This window comes from Malus domestica, chromosome 07 (genome assembly GCF_042453785.1).
Source record: "Malus domestica chromosome 07, GDT2T_hap1".
Lineage (NCBI taxonomy): Eukaryota > Viridiplantae > Streptophyta > Magnoliopsida > Rosales > Rosaceae > Malus > Malus domestica.
In genome coordinates this window covers 20,829,592-20,857,382 of record NC_091667.1, presented here as the reverse complement: position 1 = coordinate 20,857,382, position 27,791 = coordinate 20,829,592, and the positions used below count along the sequence as shown (strand labels likewise).

The 27,791-nt window shown below is 35.4% G+C and overlaps 1 protein-coding gene across 1 annotated transcript; it reads right to left on the bottom strand.

Moving 5' to 3' along the window:
* Window positions 1-979: 979 nt before the first annotated feature.
* Window positions 980-4,022, bottom strand: LOC103439271 (F-box/kelch-repeat protein At3g61590-like). The gene is made up of 2 exons (XM_008377812.4): window positions 3,561-4,022; window positions 980-2,414 (listed from the first exon to the last, which is right to left on the bottom strand). The coding sequence occupies exon 2, from the start codon at window positions 2,385-2,387 to the stop codon at window positions 1,170-1,172; it is 1,218 nt and encodes a 405-aa protein (XP_008376034.3). The 5' UTR covers window positions 2,388-2,414; window positions 3,561-4,022; the 3' UTR covers window positions 980-1,169.
* Between the last annotated feature and the right edge of the window lie 23,769 nt (window positions 4,023-27,791).

Genomic DNA, 27,791 nt, shown 5'->3' with positions numbered 1-27,791 from the left:
TTTAAACATTTAAATCGTAAAATTCAAAACTTTTTTGAATTGGAGTGATGACGATTCCAGAAGCATACAAAACACAAACAGCTACAGAGATGTCGATGAGTTTGCAAGAAATTTTTAATAAGAATATTTTGCTAAACTACAAAGAAAAAAATTCAAATTTAAGTGCTTTAGAGGAAACCACACTACTTTAATTAATTTAGCTAAATACTTACGTAAAATTCCAAACTTAAATTAAGATTCATCGAAAAGCCAAGGCATTTCAATAAAATAAAACCCTTTTTCTTTAAAATATTTGGTAGTGGGCACAAGTCTTTGGACCACAAGAAAAAAAATAGCAGCATAAATTCATAAATCACAATCTTCCACCGTCACATGTCCACCAAGCAAAATCTACCTCCATTAAATATAGAATTTTAAAACCAAAGTGTTGATCTTCGTCACTTCTCAACCAACCCACACAAGGCAAACCCGAGCTTACCTCTTAATCTCCACTTTTTTAAGAGCCTAATCAGTTTCTTGATTATTTTTACGTTGAAAACAAGTGAATTCGCTAAAAGATACCACACGAAGTTTCTGTCATTGGCTCATTGCCAGAAATTGATCATTTCCCTTGGACTAGGAAAACACCTTCGTATCAATGGAACTTGAAAAGGGACAGTACCAATCAATGGAAATTTCGTCGTATGAACACTTATGACATATAAACAGAGTATGAACCATCTAATGAACAAAACTTCGCTAATCTAACGGTCCAGACAATGTATGTCATTGGAATAGATTGCCACTCCCACATAGATAATGAGGCATGAAAAGGAAATGTTTTAGGCATCCCGGGATATACGTGAGGAATAAAGAAAATGAACATATCATATATCCCCAATTGTATGACAGAATCCCTATGCAAAAGAGTTAAAAGGTAAAATGTTTATAAGTTACATGTCAGGAACTCATAAGATTGTATTACCAGCGGTAATTCCAATTGAAAGAATAATATAGCCATGACCATTAATAAGCAGCTTTTTATCTGCAGGTAAATTATATGTATACAAATTTTTGGACACAAATGTTGTAACTGAAAACTAAAGGGAAAAGAAAGAAAACAAGGTGGAACACAGGAATTTCGGACAAATTGGTATAATACCACCACAACATCCTATCAATCCACACAATCAAGGAGAAATTTCGAGCCTCGGTTCGAAACAAAAACCAGTAAAGAGCTGAAGTGGGAACCTCTTTGTTACAGGGCACTTCTGTGACCATCTCCAATGCCTCAGGTTCATGTCAAATACAAGAAGAGTTGGAGCTCCGTAGCTCTGTATGTATATGAGATCATCTGTGCCGCTGCTGGCAAAAACATCATCAAACTCCCCAAACCCTTGGAAGAATTTGTGAGGCATTCGCGCAACCTCTTGCCAATCCTTCCCCTTTAGAAGCCAGATACCAATCCCCTTAATTATGTCAGGCCGATCTTGTTTACCAATCCCTCCCACCATAACCAACCTCTCCTTCAAGTTCATCAGACGGCCACATGTAAGAGGGGAAGGTACATGAATAAAACTGCGTATCAATAACCCATGAGGAGAACGAGATGAAAGATTATATGTGATTAGGCCATGACGATTGTCTGGTAACCCGCCCCCAGTTGAGTAAATCAAGAAGTACAAAACCCCGTCACAGATAACACTCTCATCCCCACCTCTCCATCCTGTCAGAACCTCTGTCAAAGAGGTCATCCACATCATTGTTTCGGAATCATAAATATGAACGGAGACATCCCATTCGAAAAAATTTCCAGCAACTTGCTTAGATTTCACAATTGAGATTGTATAACCATGTGACTTCCTGTTAACGGAAACTGCAAGTGCACTGTAATCAGAAAATTTCAAGCCAGGGGGCTCCTGAAGCTTCCTACATGTTTTGGTAATAGGGTTGCAGACATATAATTCCGTTCTACTGTCGTTGTCCATAAAGCATACCAAACCGCATGATGAAGCAATAAACCAATTGGATGTCTCAATGCAGGGGAGCTCAATGCCATACCACTTCCTGAGGATAGGATCATATGCATAACCAGTTGGATCATTAGAGCTGGTAAACATAAAATACCAAGGCTTTTGTGATAGCACGTGCGAAAAGTTCCACATAAACCTTCTTGAATTAAGAATCTCATACCACCTTTTGCACACACTACGTGCTCTGAAAATGCTTGCAACTGGTAGATATGCTAATATCCGTTCCAACAGGTCATCAGGAAGTATCAAATCCACTGAAACTGCATTAGCTTCTCTATTTCCTTCGTCACTGAGCTCTGAGAATGAATCATACTCTGTAGTCCGCCTTGCCATGTTATCAAAGGAATGGCTAAACCATGATGTTTCTCCCTCCATTATCAAGAGAAGTAAAGTGAAAAGAACCTGAACACAAATATAATACACAAAAAATTCTTATCTAGAAAATACAACACACAAAGTTATGTTAATGAGATTCTCTTGCCATTACACAAGCTAGCGACCGCGAGATTAGCATCACTAACAATATATTAGTTACAAAACCAGTTGTCCAAACCAATACGAGTCGGAGACAGACAAATTCAAAATTGACGAATCAAAGATGGCATATCACTTCCAGATGTCAGCTAAATTAACTCTCTCATCTGATATGATTGACTGATTCATGACACCATAATCAGCAGATAATACTGCTCCCTTCTACCTTTAATAATTACATAAAAGGAATGAAACATGATTCCGACTAATCAAAAGACTACACATAAGCAGAAATCAATCCACCTTCGGAGATTTTTATTCGCTATTCCCACAGAAAATATTCATTATCCAGAATCCAAATCAATATTCATTCTATAAGAAGCGACTTGGTAACTGTCAAACACTCCATTTGAAAGGCAAAACAAAAGAAAGGACGGTAGGTGCAGCAAGAAAGTACAGACAGTCTAGCTAATTGAATACCGGAAATTCGATACAGAAAAATCCCATATCTTCAAAATTACAGATGCGACAGAGAATGCAGCATAACCAAATTATATCTTGTAATTGATAGAAATTCTACCTGATGCCAAAACAGAAAAATCAAATACACAACTAATGAACCACATATGAGATTGCATGCAGTGATGCAAACCCAGTAGAGAAATGATATCAAACTAAAATGCATACCAGGTGAAGGTATAAAAAAAATAACACTTCTCAGCAGCATATGGCCAATACTAATTGCAGAAGTTTACAACCCACATCCAAAGCAAGAGCAACAAAACAAAAGGGGGCCTTTAAAATTAGATTGAAAGCAAAAACTTGTGCTTTTTTCAAAGAAATCAAACCCTAAGAGAGATTTTAATTTAGTTAGATGAAGAGCTATTAGTCCATGGATAACAATCAATCAATCAAAACACCAAAACCAGAAAGCAATACATCAACAAACAATAGTTCCACATAACATTGATGGCACAAACAGATAAAAAAAAAACCACAGAAATATAAAAATTTCACACAAGCAAAAGCAGAGAGAAACTGTTTTCCTGCAACAAAATCCACCTAAGCACGTACCTTTTATTCGAATCCTGCCTTCTCCACGGCCACTGGCCAAATGGGTTCCCTTAGATTTGTGCAGAGATTCAATATAGCGGTGAAAAACAAACGAACCGAAAAGAAATTTAACCTTTCACCGCCCAGACCTCCTTAAACGAAGCAAAAGGTAAAAAAGCACAAGCTTTCCTTCAAATGGTAGAAAACCATGAGATGGGTAGCTCTAGATTTGGCTGGTGAAACATGTTTGCTCATCAGCTGGTGAGCAAAACCAATTGCAAAAGGAGATATTAAAGGGAGAGGGAGAGAAGAGAGAACAGGCAGATAGTGAAGTAAGAAAGAAAGCGTTTTATTTCTTTCTATAGCCTCTCTCCTCCTCTGTTTATGCGTGAGAGTGGGGAAGAGAGAGAGAGAGAGAGAGAGAGGCGCGTGAGAGAGCGTGGGAGTTGAGCTATGTTTTTGTCCATACAACAGGGTGAGCCTGAGATTTATGGGTGTTTGTGGCTTTTATTCAAGCATTTGATGAATTTTAATGAGAGGAAGAAGGGGACATTTGTCCACAGCACAACCAAAAAGGAAAATTATAGGGTGAGCATCACACAGTTATTTTGACATTTCATGCATTCTTATTAATTTGCATTCACTGATTTTCTTTAATTACTTAAATTTGACGGTTAGAAATTAAGAAGAGTATATAAAACATAAAATAAGTGTGTAAATATATAGCACAAAAGTACAATGTCATTGTACTTGTGGAATAAAAAATAATCAAAAAAATCCAAAATACAAAACACAGACTTTTTTCTCAAGAAAGATAAGATTGTCCATATTAAATGGGCAGGATTCTCAAATATTCATAGCTCATCATCCCTAAAGGTCCAAGCAATTGAATACGACCGTTAAGGCTCCCTGCTTGTGGTGTGGAAAAGTCAAAGACATTAAAGATAAGATTAATTACTAAATCTTATTTTTAATACATTCCCAATTGAATAGCAACTCTATCAAGTAAGGAATCCCTATCACAATGAATCATGGATACTTCCATCATTATTCCAATAAATTATCTCTTAATTAATATCTTGAGAATATTCTTTTCTTATATATCCAATGGATGACACACCTTGGCCATAAGATGTTGTCATGTATAGGGCTAAACCCTAATCCTATATCTTGAGAAACTAACTTATGCATCAAAGATCCATTCGCCAAACCTCCCCCACCTCGTGGGCGTGTGAGGCTTTGGTCTTTAATCAACTATGTTGATTATTTTTTATGTACAAATTCGTTAAGACTGAAGATGTCAGATTTTTGCTACCAATCGTCCCCCCTTTTTTTTTCTTTCACTTTTTTTCTTTTTTTTTTGTCCCTTGTTTTTTATCCATTTTTTCTTCTTCACAATTTCGTATTACACTTTGCACCCTCATTTTCCCCAACCACTTTGTTTCTTTTCCTTTTTTTTTTACTTATTAGACTGAATTTAATGGAGTTATTTGATAAACATTTCATTTTTAGTTTTTATTTTCATTCTCTTTGAAAATTGAATTTAACATCAAGCCAAATTTTGAAGACTCACAAAAATAGCTTTCAAAAGCTAAAAAATCGAAAATAGTTACTTAACTAAATTCCAGTTGTTCTAAGAGGTTATTTGATAACTATTTCGTTTTTAGTTTTTTTTCTTTCTTTTGACTAACAATTTGTTTGGTAGCTGATTTTTATTTTTATTTATTTTTAAATGACAAATGAAAAGCACAATTCATGACACACCCAAATCAGAGCATGTTGGCCGTCACGTGAGGGTGACGTAGCCATGTGCACAGTGCGGAAGCAATAATGATAATAGAGAATATGAATAATTAAAAACCAATTCATAAGAGTACTAGCTAAGGTAAGTGCTAGAAAATGTGTGAATACACAATCAGAGCATAAGTAGCCTAAGTTCAGTCCAGAAAAAAATCACTAATTAAATGACACCCAGAGATGCCCTACATTTGTGATAGTCTGTCAGAACCTCCAGTCAATCCTCGTGAGCCACCAACGAACTAGCTTATCTAAAACCTGGAGGGGCGCAAAATAGAAAGTGTGAGTGGGCAAAAACAAAGCTTTTCAAAACCATTTCATTATCAAATGCTCTAACCCCTACCGTAAACCATGTATAATTTTATCAAAAATGGAATAAATATATAAGTATATATACAGATATATTTCAATTCATGCTTCACATATCCATTTTCATAAGTATGCCATGCCAAAATATGAAACAGAATAAGTAACTCAGGTGATAATAAATTCATGGAAAAATAATATATTAGCCAGAACCCCTGCAGAGGTCTATACGGCAGAATTCATAGCTCATTAGTCCATCTAGCCAGAGTTACTGCAAGTGACCTATACAACACTACACTGCACACGAGTCGGAACCACTGTAATGGCTTGTACGACAGGACTGGGTGTAATATAACTATGCTCTACTATGCTCCTTACTACATTCTCACTATAATTGTGCGAAAAATCGCTAGTCACCTACGAGTTGGAACCACATATAATTGTCTGTACGATAAGACTGTGCACCTAAATTGGATCCAATGTGAGCATATGGTGCGGCATGTGACATTATATACAGGCATGTGCCATATCTCTGTCTAAATTACTAACACCGAGGTGACAATATTCCTCAATTAATCACAACCGTTATTCACATTCACAATTCATAAACTCACCTAGAACTTGCCTGAGCATCCACAGCACCACAATTATATATATATATATATATATATATATATATATATATATAATTTAAGTCATAACTCATTTAAATGCATTTTCTGGGAAAGATACCAAGCATATACATATATTTTTAAAACCAAAAGCCCACTCACCGGTATGTCGAAGGGTTGTAGTCCCCGAGTCGCCCTTGACTATGCTCGTCCTCGGGATAAGTCTCCCCTATATGCGAAACAACTATAAAAACATTAATTTAAAGCACATAACCAATACTGGCTAATAACTTCTTATACATTGCTCAAATGGGGTGTTTAAATATACCAACGTGATCTACACAACCACAGGAACATGCCCAAAATTTTAAAATAATTTTTGGAGCCCTCATGCACCATCACGTGCCAGCAAGGGCATGGCTCTACACACCCCCACGCGCGGTGATGTGAAAAATAAGTTAACACACAAAATTAAACCCTCTTTTTATCAAATGTAGTAAAGTATGTAAGTAGGGATCGTTCTAGGCCGGGGATTAGGAGGGATTGCTAAACACTTGAAAACTGACTTAAAAACATAAAAACAAAATTTAAAACACTAAACTAGACTCAAAGAATGCAAAACTATACTTTAAAATACTTAAACAAACATAAAACTCAAAACAGCAACCTAATGACTCAAAACTGCCTAAAAACCACTTTCTGGGCAGTTTTGAGAACCTAACAAGAACTTGGACGAAGTTGGATGAAAACTTGAATCAAAACACTTAGAAACACAAATCAAAACACTTTCTAACTAATCTAAGACTTCAAAATAAAGGGGGATTTGTTTTGGACGAAATTTGAAAACAAAACAGAAACTTTAAAACAAAACAGATTGTAAAACGTTTTTGGATGAAAAGGATGGATAAAAGGCTAGTTAGGAGGTTCTTCTCCACACATGACACACTTGCAAACAAAATGATTTTCAGTTGTTCTTTCAATAAATTATGAAACTCAACACCCCAAGTTAATTAGATACGCTTAAATTAACCTTCAAGTTCTCCTTAAGTTAATGAATTGGATGGAAAAGCGCATACAACAATTCAAAGCATTCCTCAAAGGTTCCTTACGTGATGAGCACAATAAAGATACAATCAAGAATCATGAAGCACAATGAGAACTATAAGTGTTGACAAGGCATTCGTTACTATGATGAGCATGAAACTAGTGCCAAGAATTCATTCAACGCGATCGTTTTCAAGCGACCTTCACTACTTGTGATTATAAGATTGTAACTATTAGGTGAAACTCCCTCATAATCTAGCATCATATTCATGCATGAAAACTAAGCGTGCACTCTCAATCAACATACACAAATAAGTTATCAATCAAGTAGATGAACGAATTGAATCCGCAACTTATGAAATAACAACTGAATGTAATCAAATCATATTGCAAGCATGTACATGGTTTCGAATCACGCCCCAACTAAGGGGGTTTAGTTCCTCATTCTTGCAATACAAAGATACATAAAATTAGACATTAAAATCCAAGGAAAGAAAACACCTAAAATGCTCCAACTTGGAAAGCAAGTGCATCAATGGATCTCCCTTCCTCCTTGTTGCGGCATGAAGCTTGTGGACAGATTTTTGGGTGGATTTATGGTGTAGAATGGATGGGGAATGATATGGAGGGGTTTAGGGTGAGTGTGGAAGAGTGTTTGATGGTTGGAAGGTGGTGGAGAACTAGGCAAAGAGGGTGGAAGAAGGTGGAGTGGCTGTTATGTTTTCTAGGCACTAGAATGGTGTTTTTGGGGTGTTTTGCTTCCTAGGGTGTGTATGGACGAATTTCTGTGATAAAATGATGAATATGGGGGATTATCCTTTGGCCAAGGGGTGTAAACATGTATTTATAGGCCCCAAAAACCTTAGAAAATCAGGTTAGGCTAGGGATGAAATGCATGGCAAGTTGGTGTGTGTGGTGTGCAATGGTCCAAGGGTGAAAATGAAGTGATGATGCAAAGTGTGAAGGGTAAAATGGAGTGGTGTTGCAGCTAGGGAGCATGAATGATTGTGTACATTGCATAGAGATGGAAAGGGAGGTGAAATGTGTCAACAAATGGGTCAAAGGTGCAACAACATGTGTGACACATGCCATTGGATTCCAAATGTGAATGATGGAGCATCAATTGGTGCATGTAATGGATGTAAAGGTTGTCTAAAATCTAATGGGTGAAGGGAACAAGAGGTATCAAGCAATTGAGTGAAATAATTAAATGAATTAAAGCATGAAATCAGAAATTATGTAGGGGACAAGAGTGATCAAGCATGGCATGAGAATCCAAAGGGAATTCTATGTGTTTTGCATGGCAAGGAGTGTGCAACTTGGAGTGACAAATTTTTGGGCTGAATTCTTTATCTTTTGGACACTAATTCTTCACATTCTTGGCCTCTTTAGTTCTCAAATTCGTCCATCCACTTTGGCCCATGCATTTGCTATCCATTCCAAGCCCGAAACATGCTCCAAAGGCCTCCAAAATGCATCTTCTTGCATACTTTGTACTTAGAGTCTTTCACTTTGCATGTGGGCTTCTTTGCATGTGTATGAGTTGTCATTGTTTATCCTTGCAATTACACACACACACTTGCACACACATATGCCCAAAACGTCCATCCTCATGCATGCAATCCATTTGAGCCCAATATTGATCCAACATGCACCAAAATGCACTTTTCTTGCCAAGGTTGTTATTAAGACCTACAAACAAATGAAAATGGCTTTAAACACTAAAATAACTAAAGAAACACAACGTAAACGCACAAGAACAAGCCAATTAAGTCGCATAAATATGCTCCTATCACGCGGCCAAACCTTAACTGAGGCCTAACGGCTGTTAGGAATATTTCGTTAAATTTAAGGAATATTTCGTTAAACTTAACTAACGCTGTTAGTCGCTGTTAGGAATATTCCGTCATCTTCTACCTTCGAAATCCAGAGACCGTCGTCGTCGTCGGAAACTGGAAAAATCTAAAAATCCTTCTCTAACTTCTTCATTTTTGCACCAAATTCATGAAACTTATACCAAATTAAAGCTTACAAGGAGTAGAACACATTCTTACCAATTTCAAGCTCTAAAAATCACGGGATATTGCCAGAGAAGGCACGATAATTTCGGCCAACTTTCAAACTCGCCAAACTCGACTTCCCGACGTCCAATTTGCTTGGTTTTCTTCTTTGAGCTTCGTAAGAACGTCCTAAAGCTTCCTATGAGCTTAAAATCCCTTGAAACATCCATAATTAGGACCACATGAACAGTACTCAAATCGGGGGTGATGGTTTCTCGGGGTTTTGAGGGTTTCACGATCTAAAAATGGCATACATGAACTCAGAGACTTTCAAAGAGTTCGAATCTTACATTCTTGACGTCAATCCATGCGTGAAATGTGAGTTGGTGTTCGTCCGTACGTTTTGTACGAAAATGGTAGGAAGGTTGAGAGAAGGAGAGAGAGAGAGATAAAGAGAGAGAGAGAGAGAGAGTGCACATGGTGTTTTTGTTTTTGTGTGTGTGTGTGTGTGTGTTCACTTGGTCACCAACCAAACAAACAAAAGTTTAACTTTTAATTGAGTCGAAAACTTAGGAACTCAACATATTGTCTACATCCCAAAAGCATGTCACACACATCACAATCTCAACGTCCAAGGATAAAACCGTCATTTCGCACCGTTGAAACTAAATATTTCGGGACGGGCTGTGACAATTCAAAACTTTTTTTGAGTTTACAAAATTTGACTTTCAATTTTTATTTTTATTTTTTAATTCAAAACTCAAAGAAATCACCAAACAATTTTTTTTATTTAAAAAACAAAAGGGTTAATCTCAGTTTACTACCCTAAAGTTTTTTGGTTTTCAACATTTAGTATATGAATTTGTTAAGGTTGTTGTTAAATTTGCCATTAACTGATAACGTGACATCCACATGGACAATGACTGGGTGCCACGCGGATATTTAAAAATAATAAAATAATAAAAAACAATTTTTTTTAAAAAAAAAGCTATTAGGTGTTTCTCCCTCACCCCTTCCGACCCTCCTCCCTTCTCTCCTTTGCACCCACCAAAACTCTCGACTCCTTCCCCGATTTGGCATCATTTAGCCCTAAACTAGGCAACAAAACTGAAGAATCCAACTGGGTTTTCCCATTTTTCCAATCATTCGACACAATTTTGAGCAAATAAACGATTGCCCATTTGTTATTTACACTCCCATAGCCATTTTTTGACACGAATTTGGTATAAAGGTTCGTGAAAGTGAGGGCCTATGAGGACTTACCTTGGGTGGTGAGGTGGCGCTTGATGGACTGGGCTGTGGCGGCGACGTTGGGAACCATAGACGGAGTTAATCGGTTGGAGATCAAGCAAAAAGTGTAGTAGAGTGAGCTCTGAAATTCTGGGGAGTTTGGAGTCGGTGGGTGAGATTTGAAATTGGGGTTTATGGAATGAAGGCTGATGACGAGCTCTTCAATCAGATCTGCAGCTTTTTGCTTATCTTTTTCCTCCATTGGTAAGAGAGAAAGGTCGAAGTGGGAAGGGAAATGGGTTGCAGGAGTGTGGGAGTGATTTGGTAAGGGTAAGGCTGCGAGGGTGGGTGCAGAGGAGAGAAGGGAGGGGGGTCAGAAGGGGTGAGGGAGAAACGCCCAAAAGTTTTTATTTTTTTATTAATTTATTAATTTATATTTTTTAATATCCACGTAACGCCTAGTCATTGTCCACGTAGATGCCACATCAACAATTAATGGCAAATTTAATAGCAACCTTAATGGATGTATGAAAGTGTCCCACAATTATAACTTTATGTACCACTCTTGGATGGAAAAAAACTTTGTGTACCAAATGTTGAAAACCAAGAAACTTTAGGGTGGTAAATTGATATTAACCCTAAATGGTTAACAAATGGACCTTGAATATAGGCTAAAGGCATCAAGAACATCTCACGGCCCAAAATTCATATCAGCTGAGTTATCCATGTGCCGCCTCCAGAGGTGGTTTCTGGAGAATGGAAACTCAATTTTCTAATGTCAACAAAAATTCACCAAATTTTACGGGTAGATAGAACTCAAGATGGGGATGAAACTTGCCACGAAGTCTGAAAGCGAACGAAGGACAGCCGAAATTGTTGGTAAGGGTCGTGGGTGCCTTAGAAACTCGCAACATCGATCTGTCGCTTACAGTGGCCCAACAAGGTCACAGCTGATCGTGTTAATCCTAGGTGGAAGAGCTACAAATTCCAGGTGGTGGTGTCAATCATTGCTTTAATTATTCACTGGAAAAAGAAAAACGGCTGCTGAAACCTTAAGAAAATCACGATCTTAGAGTGGTTCTTTTGGTGGGCTTTGTAAAGGTAGATGAGGGCTTCAATTCTGGGTAGGTGGTGTGGTAAAATTCATCGGGAACAACATTCAGTCGTGGTTGATTTGTTTGTGTGAAAAATGAGTCGGGGTGGAAGTTGGGTCGCGATTGGGTTTTCTAAAATTGGAAGGTTTCGGATTTTAGCAACTATTGTGATTTTCAAAACAGAAACATACGATTTATAGAAATCCCAAATATCCAAAATGTCCCTAACTTTCCTCGCTCGTTTAATTTCTTCATTTCAACTCCCTTTTGCAAACAATTTTTGCTTAACTCTCGAGGAATCAAGATCCGTTCTAAAAGTATAAGAGGTGGCCCACTAAGCCAATGAAAAATTTTCCAAAAAGAAAGGTCAACTCAAGCTTTATTAACAAGTCAAACAAGAATTTTCGATTTTAGCGAAATAAAATAAAATCTCAAAATTAAAAGTACAACTATAAATAGTGAAATCCGAAAAAGGTATTTCACACATATTGATGAAAAAAAAGAACCCCCTAAAAACCCAATTTGTTTAGACCTACTCCAATCTTTGGAGTATAACTCAAATTTTAGGTTCTCAACTTACCCCAACTTGCTCCAACCCTTGGGCAAATATGAGTTAAAATTCAAAACTCATTTATGAGCAAATTTAGCCTAGAATTCCTCTTGGTTAGTGGGGCTGGCCCACCATATATGTATATTTTTTAGTTTTATGTTTATAAATTTATTGAATCCAACGGTTAAGATTTAATTTGATCAAATTCAACAATTAAAAAAAAATCTAACGGTCCAAATTTAAATTCAACGGTTAAAGTAATTAAAAACAATTATTTTACGTGTTTCATATTCTTTCGTAGTGTTCCACAAGTTTCATGGTGTCCATTTAGTGATTTTTCAATAGTTTGTAGAATCTAAATAGTTTTAAGTTAAAATGTTCAAAAAATTAAATTAGGATAATTTGCATAATTTTTTATTTTTTTAAAATTTACTTTAAGAAAAAAATTATTCTAAATTCATTATGTAATAATCTTGGGCTAAAAGTTTAATTCAGAAGGTTTGGAGAAGAACAAAAATATTTTTGGGTTAAAACCTAAAGTTTTTTGGTTAAAAATTTTAAGTTTTAACTTAAGGGTTGAAGATGATCTTAGACTCATAAAGTCCAATGGTTCTACACAACGAAGTGCCCTTGAACTTAAAATTTGCACGAAGTATTTTCAAGTTCAATCCTAACAGACTAACCTATATTTTAACACTTTAGCTTAAGTCCTGTAAACCTCAAGGACGCCCGAAATTGTCTATATAGCTTTTCAACTAAATAACACAACGCATTCGCAGCATCTCCAAATCACATGGCACAATTTGGTCCATTCATTTCTAACGACTACTTCAATCCAATGTGGTGAGCCATTGTATGATCAAAAGCCAATTCAAACTATATTATTGCTAGTCATTGTGAGGCTACGCCTACTACCTCTCTCTATTAATATAGATAATATCATTTGTTAAAAAAAGAAAAAAGAAAAAAACCACTTGCTTAGATCTTAGAGGCTTAGGTGTGTTTCGCCGTGAAATAAAACAATGTAATCTTAATTTAGGTCGACAACAGAAAGTCATACAACAGATAAATTAAGGCAAAGTTAAAGAACCCAATTAAATTTGCCCATTGCAAAAGGGGAATGACAAAAGATGATGTACAGTGACATTAAACTCAGAAATTTGGTAATATTCAAAGTTTAGGCATATATTGATTGACAATTGGGGAAGAAACTGCCGGACAAAAAAACAAGCAAGAGAATACAACATGCTGTAGGAGACTAGGATATACGATCCCAAAGTTTCTTTCAATAAACAAACAATTATAAATATACAATGGAATATTGTGCAGGTACACTACATAATACCAACAAAAAAAAAATTGTTCAAATTATATATTTCTATAAGCGGCTGCCCTAAAAAATGCATAGTGCGTGGAGCCTCATCTGCTGATGGATGAAACTTTCTTCATGCCCAAGGGATAGACAGGTAAAGAAATGTTAAGACGATTCTCTTAAAAGTGAAACTGTTTATGGATTTTTTGCATCTTATAGTTCAACAGTAATTTATGTGCCAACATTGTAAAATATTGTGCAAAAAATGTGAGGTGATAGAAAGTCCATAAAGAATTCTACTTTTGAGAGTCTTTTCTCATAAATATATGAAAGGAAATAAAATTCCACTTTGTCACCTTCTGAGTGTCGGGCAGTATAGCTTGATTCGGAATCCAAGTGGACATTTCAGGTTGGGGTGTGTCAAAGGATCAAAGCCATGGAGTTAATTTACCCAAAAAAGGGGTACGACGTTATTTATTTGATTCGTTTTATAAATAATAATAAAAAAAACTAAAAAAAGTTAACATATTATGTCCAAATCTTTAAACCATAAATATTAGTATATGCCCACACACAAAGTGTTCTTAAATTTTTTTTTTTTTTAAATTAGAGATGATAAAATCAACTGTAGGTGAGGCTTAAACAAAAAATAGCAAAATTTTGTTTTGTGAAATTATGTTATTGTCCTTAACTTTTCTATTGTAATAGAAAACAAATATGTATTTTCATCATCTTTTGGTTGACAAAGAGAATTTTATTAATATGTAGTTTAGATTAAGAGAATAGTTATTAGCTTCTTCAAAAAGAAATGAAACTATTATTAGTACTTTAAAAATCTTATTTACACTTCTCACAAGTGTTTTTTTTTATTTCTAATTGTAGAAAGTTTGGGGTGTAAAATGAGATTTTAGAAGTACCAATAACAATTCCCATATTAAATTTGAAAAATGATTTTCGCACACCCTGCTCTCTATTTCGGATTGAATAAATTAAACACAATTAACGGCCAAAATTAAACATGGGTGGTTAAGAAGTTAAAAACAGTGTGTGAAAATCACTTTCAAAATTTATCCTGAGTACAATTTTCTTAGGAAAATTACATAATCAAAATACTTATATTCTAAATTTGGAGAAAAACTTGTGTGGGGCTTGGCTTGCTACTGGACTTTGTTGAGTGGCACTATAATCCACTTAAAACTCTCCACGTAGTAAGTTTTAAAATATAATATTTATCAGTCCCTATCATTCTTCTATTTCAAAATTTTTATGATTATATTTTCTACTAATGAATATATACCATGAGATTGATCTAACATTTCATATTTTTCCCTCTCCCCTATCCCCTATCTCTCATTTTCCTTGCCCATCTGCAGTTCATATTGTTTTTCTTTTCATTTAATTTGATTTATTTATCTATAATTATCTTTGAAATAATTACTGGTGAGAGGAAGGAGAATTCGTATGGTGTTCGGTTTTGTTTCTGACGACTAAAATCATTACCATGAGCTTCTGATCCTTTGCAATTAATGGACCTGATCGGTCGAACTTGAAAACTTAGTCGTTTAATATATTTTGGTGATATTCATTTTTGTAGTTAGTCAAGGTAGATGCTACAATTCATATTTATTGATAATCTGTTACAATTATAGATGCTTTTTGTTGACAATTCATATATGAAGAAAGGAAACAAACATTGTCCAAGAAGACTGCAATGGTAGAGAGGGAAGAAAAACAAGTGGAATGGGAAGAAGAAAAAATATGAAGTCTTAAATAGATTTGATGGTTTATTTTAATTAATAGAAAAGATAAGTATGAAAATTTTAAAATAGAAGAATGACAGGGAATGGTAAAATATTATAGGAAAGAAATCCTCTCCGGATCTCTTCCACCAAAGCCAACAGATCAAGTGATCCAGGTCTTTGAAATTTTATCCAACGGCAAAAATTATTACACCTTTTAAGGAATAAAAAAAAGGTGAGCCGTTGGATGAAATTTTAAAGGTCAAGAACACTTGATTTGGTGGCCTTGATGGAAGAGATCCAGAGAGGACCTCTTTCCAATATTATATGTAAAATTTATCATGTTGCAAATTTTGAATGGATTGTAGTGTCACTCAACAAAGTTTAGTGGCAAGCCGAGCCCCATACAAGTTTTTCTCCTAAATTTATGAGACTATTTGCTGCCATCTTTGCTTTCCTAAAAAGAAAAAGCATGGAATTTTTTTAAAATGTTGTATGAATTTATACATACTTTTCAACTGGTTATATGAACTAAAATTTTAGACGAATTGCTGTACCAACATTTTGATAGTAATTTGTCATCTCACCCTAACTTCGTTAAGCTTTCCATTCAAATTAAGTTGCATGAAACTTGCGTATTTCGGTCATTTCAACACCTCACTCTCCTTCTAATAAAGTTGCCTTCGACAAAAGTATTTCTTAGGTTTCTCAAAAAATACAAAAAATACAAAAAAAAGAGGGTTGATCTGGTATACGATGATCTAGGGGTTTGTCTTTTGAAAAGGGGATCGAATTGCACTCCAGTGTTTTGAAATGAAGATGATTGAAAATATAGTCATTGCGAACGCTCCAATCTATGGTAAAGTTGGATGATATTTGTATATGTTAAAATGTGTGAAATAACCCGAACACAAGTTATGTGCTTTTGGATGAAAATTTAATGGAGTTAGGATGAGAAGACAAACTAATAATTTCAGAAAGTTGGTATGACAAATCACATAAAATTTTAGTTCATATGATAAATTGAAAAAGGGGTATAAGTTCATATAACATTTCAAAAAATCTCCCTAAAAAGTATGAAGTTATTGACCTCTGGCATCACATAGTTTTTTTTGGAACTAATTAGAGGAAGAGTATGAAATGGCAGTATGAAGTTATTGACCTCTGGTATCACATAGTTTTTTTTTTTGTTTTTTGGAACTAATTAGAGGAAGAGTATGAAACAAATTGTAATGGCTGCACCACTACATAACAACCTATTTATGGTAAGAATGATCACTTTGTTCACATTAAGTCATGCCTCACTTGTAATAGTTTATTGACAAACTTTTACAAAACAAATATTAGTTATATTTATGTCTTGTTATGTGTGGGTTTTGTCAAGAGAGATCTACAAATAAAAAAAATAAAAAAAACTCAGCATATTATATTAATACATTTACTTTATAAGTTAGATAATGATCAAATTAGGTTAGGTTATATATCCCTTTATTTTCCAGGCGAGCTTAATTATTTGGACCATTCCATCTAACCGTGTTTAGTTACAAGGCCAGAGATTAGTGCATTTCTATTTTTGGATCATAGCTATAGGTAGATCAGTTGTAGGATGAGAGTCGAGTGATGTTATGTTACAGTAGGCGAATGCGATTGAGGTAAAAAATTTGGTATAAAGAGAAGAAAAGTTTCACGAGAATCACTGTCTCATCTATTACGAAATTTTAAATCAAATTATTGATTTTGAGGTCTTAATAAGGGCTTATGGTGAGATGATACTTGATAAGCGCATACTATGAGGTCTTAATAAGGGATAATGAGGTCCTACAAACATTCCAACTGAGGCCATCTCCAATGGAGAGTTAAAAAGTAAAAAAATGGTCTGATTTGTCCAAAAACTCATCTCTAACCTATGGCTAAGCTCTAATTTTATGGAGCCTACTAAGTCATTATTTGGTCAAAGGGACATCAAGCTGACCAAATGTAGCCCTCGTCTTAGCCCCTTTTTTTTGAAGGGTTAGCTCCCCATTCGCAATAATTGATTCAAAATCAATGGTTAGATTTGAAAACATCCAACGATAGTTTAATTAAATGAACTAATAAATTTGAAGTATAAACTTAAAACTAATAAGTTATTGAGGAGGCTATTTTTAGCCCTATCGATCAAAGAAAATATATGAATATGGTCTGATACTGTTTATTTTAAAAAAAAAAAAATTACAAAGCTGTAATTTTAGACAAGAGTATATTTAACCATTTCTATTGGAGATGGCTTCAACACGGCCTTTACAAACCTAGCGTGCATGATGGAAAAAGGCAAAATGTAAAGGGGAAGATAGTGGAGCAAGTAATCAAAGGTAAAGGAAAAGGGACAGCACATGGTTGAATTGCCAAAAGTGAATTATTACAAACTTATGGGTCGTGCAAATCTGGTGATGCCAATTAGTGGAGGTTATGGATTTTTGTGAAACCAGACTGCTATACAAGTGCTCATAGTCTCGTACATAATTGTGGGTTGCAAAATGCATGTTGAAAATGTGCTTGTGCTTTGGCACGCCAATTTGTTTTGTTTTGTTTTTTTTCTTGGCTAGCTGTACTTCTAATCCTTAGGTCACTCGCAAATCCATCAATGGGGTTCTAGACTTCTATGAACATTTACGATTTGCTACGTTGGGACATAATAACGATTGATTTTGTGTGTAGTTTGATAATTTTGTATATAACGTCTATTTTTCAGTTATATATAATTTTATATGTATGGTTTAAAGATCTGTTGAAGATCTTATTTGTAATTTGATTCTTGTTACAAAAAAAAAAGAAAAAAAACGGTTTTCAAAATGTTATGAACTAGATTTGTTGATGAGATCTCATTGTTAAAAGGTTTCAACGTCCTCCAAAGAAGAGACGATCACTTCTTAACACCTACGGTAAAAAGAAGAAAAAGTAGTAGCAAAAGGAGAGGAGACCACATGGGAAAGAAGAGGAGACCAAAAATTGATTTGACAAAACATTAATGGGATAAGATAAGTTGTTTCATGTTATAAGGTTTGGTCCTTGTTTTGATAAAGCAAGGAAAAGTAGGTATTCCTTCTCTAAATCTAAAACATGCACATTACTTAATTAATCAACACTCCTATCTTGTAAAATAGTGAAACATGTCGATGAATTTTTTAGAGTACTAATAACAATTCTCTTTTAAAATTACGCTAATATCAAATTTTTTTTATAAACTTTCCTATTTTTAGTGTGATTGTGTAAATTCTAGATTAGATTTGATTATAGTTATTCTTTCCTATGTGAAACAAAAATAGTGAAACATGTCAGTACATGATGAATTTTTTAGAGTACTAATAACAATTCTCTTTTAAAATTATGCTAATATCAAAATTTTGTTATAAACTTTCCTATTTTTAGTGTGATTGTGTAAATTCTAGATTAGATTTGATTATAGTTATTCTTTCCTATGTGAAACAAAAATAATGAAACATGTCAGTACATGATGAATTTTTTTAGAGTACTAATAACAATTCTCTTTTAAAATTACGCTAATATCAAAATTTTGTTATAAACTTTCCTATTTTTAGTGTGATTGTGTAAATTCTAGATTAGATTTGATTATAGTTATTCTTTCCTATATGGACTTGTATTCCTTGGGGATGAAGGACTTCTCTCTCTTATTACTATAAATAAAGGCACTGCATAGGAGGAATAACACATCCTCTACACATACATTCCTTTACACAATTCTACAAACATATCTCTCTCTCCTTTCTCTCCTTGTTGCCAGCCCTCTTCCCTTTGTGCATAACTTCCTAGGAATCTATATCGGATAGGAATCTATGTCGGATATGATTCTCTTTCAATCATTTGTTACTTAGAACCTTTGGTAGACGATCTGTTTATCGCTCGTTTCGCGGATTGTCACTTCTATGAGACAATCTTCCTGTCTAAGTACATTAACGTTCCTGATGAATGACACAAATTATTGTGGGCGACCCCACTTTGGCTCATTTAGATCCCCACACCGCTCAGTCTAAAGCTAAAGTGCAGTGCATATTAGATCTCCATAGCATGCTAGATGCTTTCACCGATCTAGCACGAGTGACAAGATCATATATTCCAGCTGCGAATGTGCTTGCAAAGATGGATGTACCAAATGTATGACAAACTTCCCTCCTAGAGGCCCGAGACGCCAACTTTGGTTATCCAAGTAGATTAGTGGCTAGCCAATCATCTGCCCTTACACATAAGTGTAGCAGACCTCTTGGTTCAAAGGATTCACACCCCGAGAAGAGGAAACCCACGACACAGGTACCTGAAAAGCCTACTGTGAATCCGGCTGTCGCTTACTCATTCTATCTAACTCATGAGGAAATTCTAGATTATGGAAGTGTCCTTGAAGAGATAAATCCACCTCCCGAGAATCGTGAGATTTTGATCTATTATACTAGCCTAAATGATGTGTGGTGTAGAAATGAGATGATCATCGGTGATGCATTAGCATATGCAGTAGCTACTGAGATCATGTTGAGCAATGACATTGAACCCCGTTCCGTTGATGAATGTCGATGTAGAACTGATTGGTCAAATTGGAAATAAGCAATCTAAGTCGAACTCGGTTCTTTTGCGAAACATAAGGTGTTTGGACCTGTAGCTCATACTCCTCCATATGTGAAGCTCATTGCCTACAAGTTAGTTTTCGTTCGGAAGCGTAATGAGAAGAACAAAATTATGCGTTACAAAGCTCATCTTGTTGCGCAAGGCTTCTCATAACACCTTCGGATTGACTATGACTAAGCTTATTCACCCGTTATGGATGTGATTACTTTTCGCTACCTTATCAGTTTGGTAGTTTCTGAAAAACTGAATATGTAGCTGATAGACGTAGCAACTGCATATCTCTATAGGGATCTTGATACAGAAATTTATATGAAAGTTCTCGAAGGACTTACATTGACTGGATCAAATATTTCCAAACCTCGGAACATGCTCTCAATTCAGCTGAAGCGTTCACTCTACGGTTTGAAGCAATCTAGAAGAATGTGGTATAACCATTTGAGTGAGTATTTGACTAGTCACGGTTATATGAACAATGAACTATTGCCTTTGTGTGTTCATTAAGAAGTCACATTCTGATTTTGCGATAGTTGCAGTATCTGTCGATGACATGAATCTTATCGGAACTCTTGACAAGCTCGTGAGAATTGGCGTGCACTTGAAGTTGGAATTTGAGATGAAAGATCTAAGAAAGACTCGATACTGTCTCGATCTCGAGATAAAGCATTGTTTGGATAGAATCTTAGTACATCAAATGAACTACACCTAACAGGTGTTACACCGCTTTAATGAGGATAAAGCGATGCCTTCAAGTACTTCTATGGTCGTTTGATTGCTAAATGCAAAACGAGATCCTTTTAGTCCGAAAAAGGATGATGAAGAGATTTTGGAGCTTGAAGTTCCTTATTTATGTGCGACAGGCACTTTATTGTACTTAGCTCAATGCACTAAACCTTACATCTCCTTTGCTGTTAATGTTTTGGCAAGATACAGTAATGCACCAACATGCAGACACTGGACTGATGTTAAAGACATCTTCCGCTACCTTAAGGGTACTATGGATTTAGGCTTGTTTTATCCCTACGAATCCTCGAGTGATGTTGCACCCTTTTATCTTGAGTTGATTCTCGCTTTGTTGGTTATGTCGACGCAGGATATTTATTTGATTCGTGTAAGGCACGTTCTTAAACGGGTTATGTCTCTACCGTTGGAGGCACCGCAATCTCTTGGAGGTTAACTAAACAAACCTTAGTTGCCACTTCGTCTAACCATGCTGAAATTCTCGCCTTATACGAAGCAACTTGGGAATGCTTTTGGTTGAGAGCAATTATGGGCCATATTCGAAGCTCCTGCAATCTTTACCCCGTCGTGGATGTCCCAAGGATGATCTATAAAGACAACGCATCGTGCATCAAATAGCTCAAGAAGGGTTACATCAAAGGAGACAACACCAAACACATTGCGCCGAAGTTATTATTCTCACATCAACAACAAAAACAACAGAAGATTGAAGTCACGCAAATCTGTTCACAAGACAATCTGGCCAACCTCTCATCAAATCACTACCAAAGACAACGTTTCAGAAGCTTGTTCAAGGAATTGGTATGCGTAATCTTTCTGAGTTGTAACATTGCTAGTTCTCTTTGGAATTGTGTCAAACTCAGGCGGAGTATCCTAAAGTATACTTGCTTGATCTTAATGTACTCTTTTTCCCTATGAATAGGATCATTTTTCTCACTGGGTTTTTGCTACCTAACTAGGTTTTAATGAGGCACCCACCTTGGGTTGATTATATCCCTGATGACGTTTCGTAGACGTTTTATTTGACTTTGCATTACTCACGCATGTTTCCTTAGACTATGGATTTTGTCCCTACTCGGGTTTATGCCATAGCCATAGGGTTTTTTTAGGGAGACTTACTTCCTAATGCAAGTTCCTACCTTATTGAGAATAAAGTGTTCCCATAATCAAGTGCCGACGAGTCGACTTCCTCAACTTCTACATGATGCTGAATCTACCTTGGGTATTTACACACTCAAAGGGGAATGTTATAAACTTTCTTAGTTGTAGTGTGATTGTGTAAATCATAGATTAGATTTATTCTTTCCTATATGGACTTTTATTCCTTCGGGATGAAGGATTTCTTCTTTTTCTTATTACTATAAATAAAGGCACTGCGTAGGGGGAATAACATATCCTCTACACACACATTCCTCTACATAACTACAAACACATATCTCTCTCTTTTCTCTCCTTGCCGCCGGCCCCCTTCCCTTTGTCAAATACAATAAGCTACAACAAATTTTATGTTATAGGTAGTTTATAGTGTTTAACTAAAAAATAAAGTGTTCAGGATTTAATCAAGAATACTCATGAAACAATCAAGTGTATACATCTTGATTTTTTATGATTGTCTTTGGCATCGACACTCATAGATCTTGAAAATTATCTTCACTTTCCCAACATATTGATCAACAATTAGGAACTTTAAATCTTTCTCACTACATGAAATTGGAATGTGACTCTTCCATCAGTATATTTAATTTATTTTTATCTAAAAATTATTTTTAGTAAACATTACACACACTCCGATCAGGAATGTCAATTTGGGCACTTGAATCAAGGCATGATGGCCGACAATTGAAAGCTGAATAAACCATAAAGTGAAGATAATATGAAAAAATGTGAATAAATTAAAATTTAAAGAAACTAAAGCAACATTGCGTAATGTGCGAGTTAGAACCCAAATTACAATGCACAAGTGTCAGAGCATAACTACGAGTGTAGCATAAATAATAAATATTCTCATCTAGGGTAGGATGGGTGTTAATACAATAAAAGGAAATAACTTCCTACATTATCAAAAGTGAATGTCAGCGTTTGCCAATAATCCTCGTCACCACAAGAGCACTGCCACAAAATCTTGGATGGGCGAAAAACAAAGGTGACTGGACTGAAAAGTAAAGTTTTGTAAAACCGTTGTTTTCGTAAAGTAGTAATCCCTCGTAGTAAAACATGTATAGTTCTCAATCATTCATACTACTCATATGTAAACAGTAAAGTACCCAAATAACAAAAATGGATGTAGGATACAAGTATCAAAATAATAAACAATAATATCTGCAAAGCTCATTGTTGTGTTCCTTTCAAGTGCAAATATAAGAATAGTATAATGCCACAAGTAAGGGTGTTGAACCACAATGACTAATTAGAACTCTACAAATTACTAACTTTGGAAACTAAAATAACTTAAAATGCAAGATTGATAAAGATAAATGATAGGTTGATTCATAAATAATGGGAATGGAACTAGGGATACCGATTTTACCGTTATAAGCGAATTCCATGAAAATTAAGTCAAAATGCATTCAACTCTCCAATCTGCAACTAGGTTTCGTTTTACTCATTTATGATCATCCATTTGATGTGTGGTTGAGATCAAGTGCTCATAATCTGCAACCTAGTTGTGATGTTCAACTTAGATTACCAAATAAGAATCTATTAAGAACAAGAAAACTTCTAAGAACCAAAGAAATACATGGCAGGATGTATGCATAGCAGTTTCTTCATTCAGTCTACCAAGATTAAGCATGATGTGTACTATAACCTTGATCAAATAATCTGTAAGAAACCTTAATAGTGATCAAACATTAAGATAGACAAACAAATTAAACTAAAATCAGTGAATGAAACAAGAAGATGAATCAAATACTCTAACTTAATAACATAGAATAGTTTTACAAGGCTACATTGAAATCCCTAACTATGAACTTAATTACACAACATGATTACGGAATATATACATATCAAGAACAATATGAGTGAAATTAAATTCATAGAAGAAACCCCTTGAAGCAATTATGATGTGGAAATCCTTTAAGAACAGCGCGGCTGCGTGGTTTCTTCGGTGACAGCGGATGGCGAAGGGAAATAGGGTTTTGTTTCTAAAAGAAAGGCCAAAGAAAGAGAATAGAGAGACCTCGGGGCGACCCAATGGGGGCTTGTGTAAAAGTGATTTGAAACCCTAGTATTTATATTCTAAATGGGGTTGCATCTGATTGCAAGGTGATCTCAACCATTAAGCCAAAGTTTTGAACATTTTTCCTTATTTGGCTCCTCCAAATACTAGGGTTTCAGATCATTTTTACACAAGCCCTAGAATTTATATTCTAAATGGGGCTGTATCTGATTGCAAGGTGATCTTAACCATTAAGCCAAAGTTTTGAACATTTTTCCTTATTTGGCTCCTCCAAATCAAGCTAGATATTCCAATTCCTTTCCCATTACGCTCTTGGTCTCCTAACTAGCTAGATTCGCGTTGGATTCTTTATTTGGACTTCAAAACAAGTAACAACTTTATTTGGGCTCCAAAACAGGCCACTAAACTTCTTTCCACATTTAAATATGGGTCAACCCCAAAAAAGGCATGTTTTCACTTCTTTTGACTTCAAATTGATCCTAAAACGCATGTAACTACACACTGATACAAAATTGGGTGAAATGCAATTGGTTTTACTCTAAAATGTCATAAATAGACTAAGAATGGATGGTATAAATGCATGAAATATATGAGTTATCAAATACCCCCAAACCTGGTTTTTACAAGTCCTCGAGTAAAACTATAACTAAAAACACACAAAATTATAAAATCTAACTATACCACTTTCGATGGCTAAATGATTGCATTGAGCATGTGCAACAAGTCTATAAACCTCTAGGTGTCTCTAGTCGGAGGAGTTGTGTCTCTTGAGGGTTTACAGTGATGACGCCCACAAACATCTACAGACTCTACAAACAAATTGGTTAAAGCATACTTGAAACAAACTAATAAGAACCAATTAAAGCTTAGCCATACATCCAAACCAAAAGTCCGTCACTTCAAAGAATCGTATTATGCGTAAAGTGTAAAAATATTACTCCATGACTCATGACTTTAAAGACACCCTACTCAAATGCCAATGATGCGAAATATATAAGCACACAAATTAAACCCTTTTTTTATCAATTGTAGCAAAGTATGTAAGTAGGGATCGTTCTAAGCCGGGGATTAGGAGGGATTGCTAAAACACTTAAAACTGACTCAAAAACATAAAACAAAGTTTAAAACACTAAACTAGACTCAAAGAATGCAAAACTAAACTATAAAACACTAAAACAACTCACAAGACTCAAAACAGCCAAAAAACACTCAAATCTGCCTAAAAACACAAACTGGGCAGATTTGAACTCTAACACTCCTTTGGATGATTTTTTGGGTTTTCTTGACTCAAAACACTTAAAAGCACAATCTAAAACATATTCTAACTAGTTAGACACTCTAAAGTAAAGGGGGTTTGGTTTTGGACGAAAATTAAATGAAATTAAACAAGAAAGACTTAAACAAATTTTAAACGAAATTTGGTGAATTAGATGGATGATTGGCTAGCTAGGAGGTTCTTCTCCACACATGTCACACTTGCATACATACAAAATGATTTCCAATTGCTTTTCCATACATTATGAATTCTCAACACCCCAGATTAACCGTGAATTGCACTAATTAACCCTCAGATTTTCCTAAAGTTATTGAATTGGATGATTGCATACAACAACCAAAAGCATTCCCCACAAGTTCCCTACATGAATTGCATAATAGAGATACAAGCAAGAATCATTAAGTTCTATGAAAATCATAAGCATTGACGAGGCACTTGTTACTATGAATTGCATGAAACTTATGCCAAGAATTTACTTAACACGATTGTGATTAGCAACCTTTACTACTCTTGAATATAAGTTCATAACGATTAGGTGAAACTCCTTTATATCCTACCATTAGATTTATGCATGAAATTTAAGCGTGCACTCTCAACCAATACACACAAATCAGTTTTACTTCATATAGATAAGCAAATTGAATTCACAACTTATGAAACACATATGAAAGTAATCAAATTATATAGCAAGCATAAACATGGTTTCGAATCCCCCCCTAGCCAAGGGGGTTTTAGTTCCTCATATACACAAAGCAAAGATAAGTAAATTTAGACATTGAAATCCAAAGAAAGAAAACACCTAGACGCGCCAACTTGGACAACAGGTGCATCCACGAACTTCTCCTTCCTCCTTGCTATGGCACAAAGCTTGGGGACAGCTTTTGGGGTTATGAATGGTGTAGAATGGATGGGGGATAGTATGGTGGTGTTTAGGATGGATGGGTGGTGCGACAAGGGTTGGTTTTGGTCAGGAATTATGGAAGAATGGTGGTGGTGGCTGCTGCAGAGAAGAGTGGTTATGTTTCTGGCGTGAATTGATGTATATTAGAGGTGTAGTTCAGCCAAGGGATGAATTAGAGTATATATAGGCACATAAAACCCTAGGGAAATCAGATATGGACTTGGACTTAGCAGAAAATAAGGATTAGGGCCCAAACAATCAAAATCCAAAAGGGAAAAGGCTAACAAGGTGCGGCAAGGATAAGGATGGAAGGATAAGGCTTCTAGAAAGCCTTGCAAGGTAAGGAAAAAGGGTTCTAGAATGGCTTAGGTGAGGCAATGATAGGGAAGTGCTCTAGAACCTTCCTTTGTGTCAAAAAATGCTTAGGAAACCTTCAATGTTGCTGAAACTTAAGGCCATTTAGGTTTAGGAAAGATCAACCCAAAATAGGAAACTTTAGGCTTAACTTTCCTACTTCAAGTAGGAAACCTTATTTGAGTAGGAATCCTCATTCTTCTAGGAATCCATCTTTGACTAGGACTCCTCCGTTAATTAGGAATCCTTCTTCAATTAGGACTCCTTTGTTGATTAGGAATCCTTCTTCAATTAGGATTCCTTCGTTCTCGTCCATTTCTTTCGTTCCAAGCATGTGATATCCATTTCAAGCTCAATTTTGCTCCAAAAGGCTCCAAAATGCACTACTTTGCATACTTTGCCCTTAAAACCTGAAAACACATGAAAATAGCTTAAAAGACTAATTTAACTAAGAAACACAACGTAAATGCAGAAGAACAAGCTCACTAAGTCGCATAAATATGCTCCTATCAGCCAAAGATAGAATTCGCCTTAACTCTAGTCCTCACAGATATCACTCAAATTTTCACTTAGATCTTAAGGTGTAGTCTCTCCATAAATACATGTGAGTGAAATTATGTAAAAGAGATTCAAAAAATTCTCACATATGAAATATGAAATAAAAGCACAATTTCTGAACATATCTCACGAAATGAATCAAATACTAAGAATATGGATAGCACACGTACTTACCAACATCTATGAATACATCCCCAAAGATTAGCTAGGTTTTTCACAAGGTTGTAATGTAAGACTTAGGCTCTGAGCTATGAAAGAAAGGATAGGAAATACTAGAGCTTAGGACATACCAAAGTGTCTTTGTTATGAAATAAGCAGGCTCTTCATTTGAATTGATATTTGTTATTCGTTCTTGGCATCCAGGACCCATGTGTGAGAGTGAAAGGATTTGGAAATTGCATTTTCTTTGATCATCTTTTTTTTTCTTTCTTTTCTTTCTATTTCTCTTTTTATTTTGAAACTTCTTTTATTTTGCAATTCCAATACATGTTACCTCGGTACACACCACTTTCTTGATCTGGAGCTCAATCTATTTGTGTCTTCATCCCTTTAGTATTCCCCAAACTGTAAGGTATGGATGTAATGGGCTAAGATGGATAAAGTTTGGTATGGGTGATGAAAGAATTAGGCTAAAAGTGTTTGGGTGTAACACAGGTGAATAAAGCACACAAAGGGATGGAAATTAGGCCTTTTAGTGGTTAAAACATGCACAGCCTAACATCGTCTCAATGAGTTCATTCATAGGTGATAATAAACACATGGTATCTGCCACATAGGATTATTCTTAGCATTCAATCAAAGAGAAATAATGAGATCATTTCAAGTGAGTCTAAAAGAAAAAGATAGGAATAGAAACACTTTAAACCCTCTCAAAGAAGCAAATAGGCTCAAAATAGCTTACTAGGGTAGTCTCCACTATTCTTGTTCTAGAATTTGAGCATGATTTATTA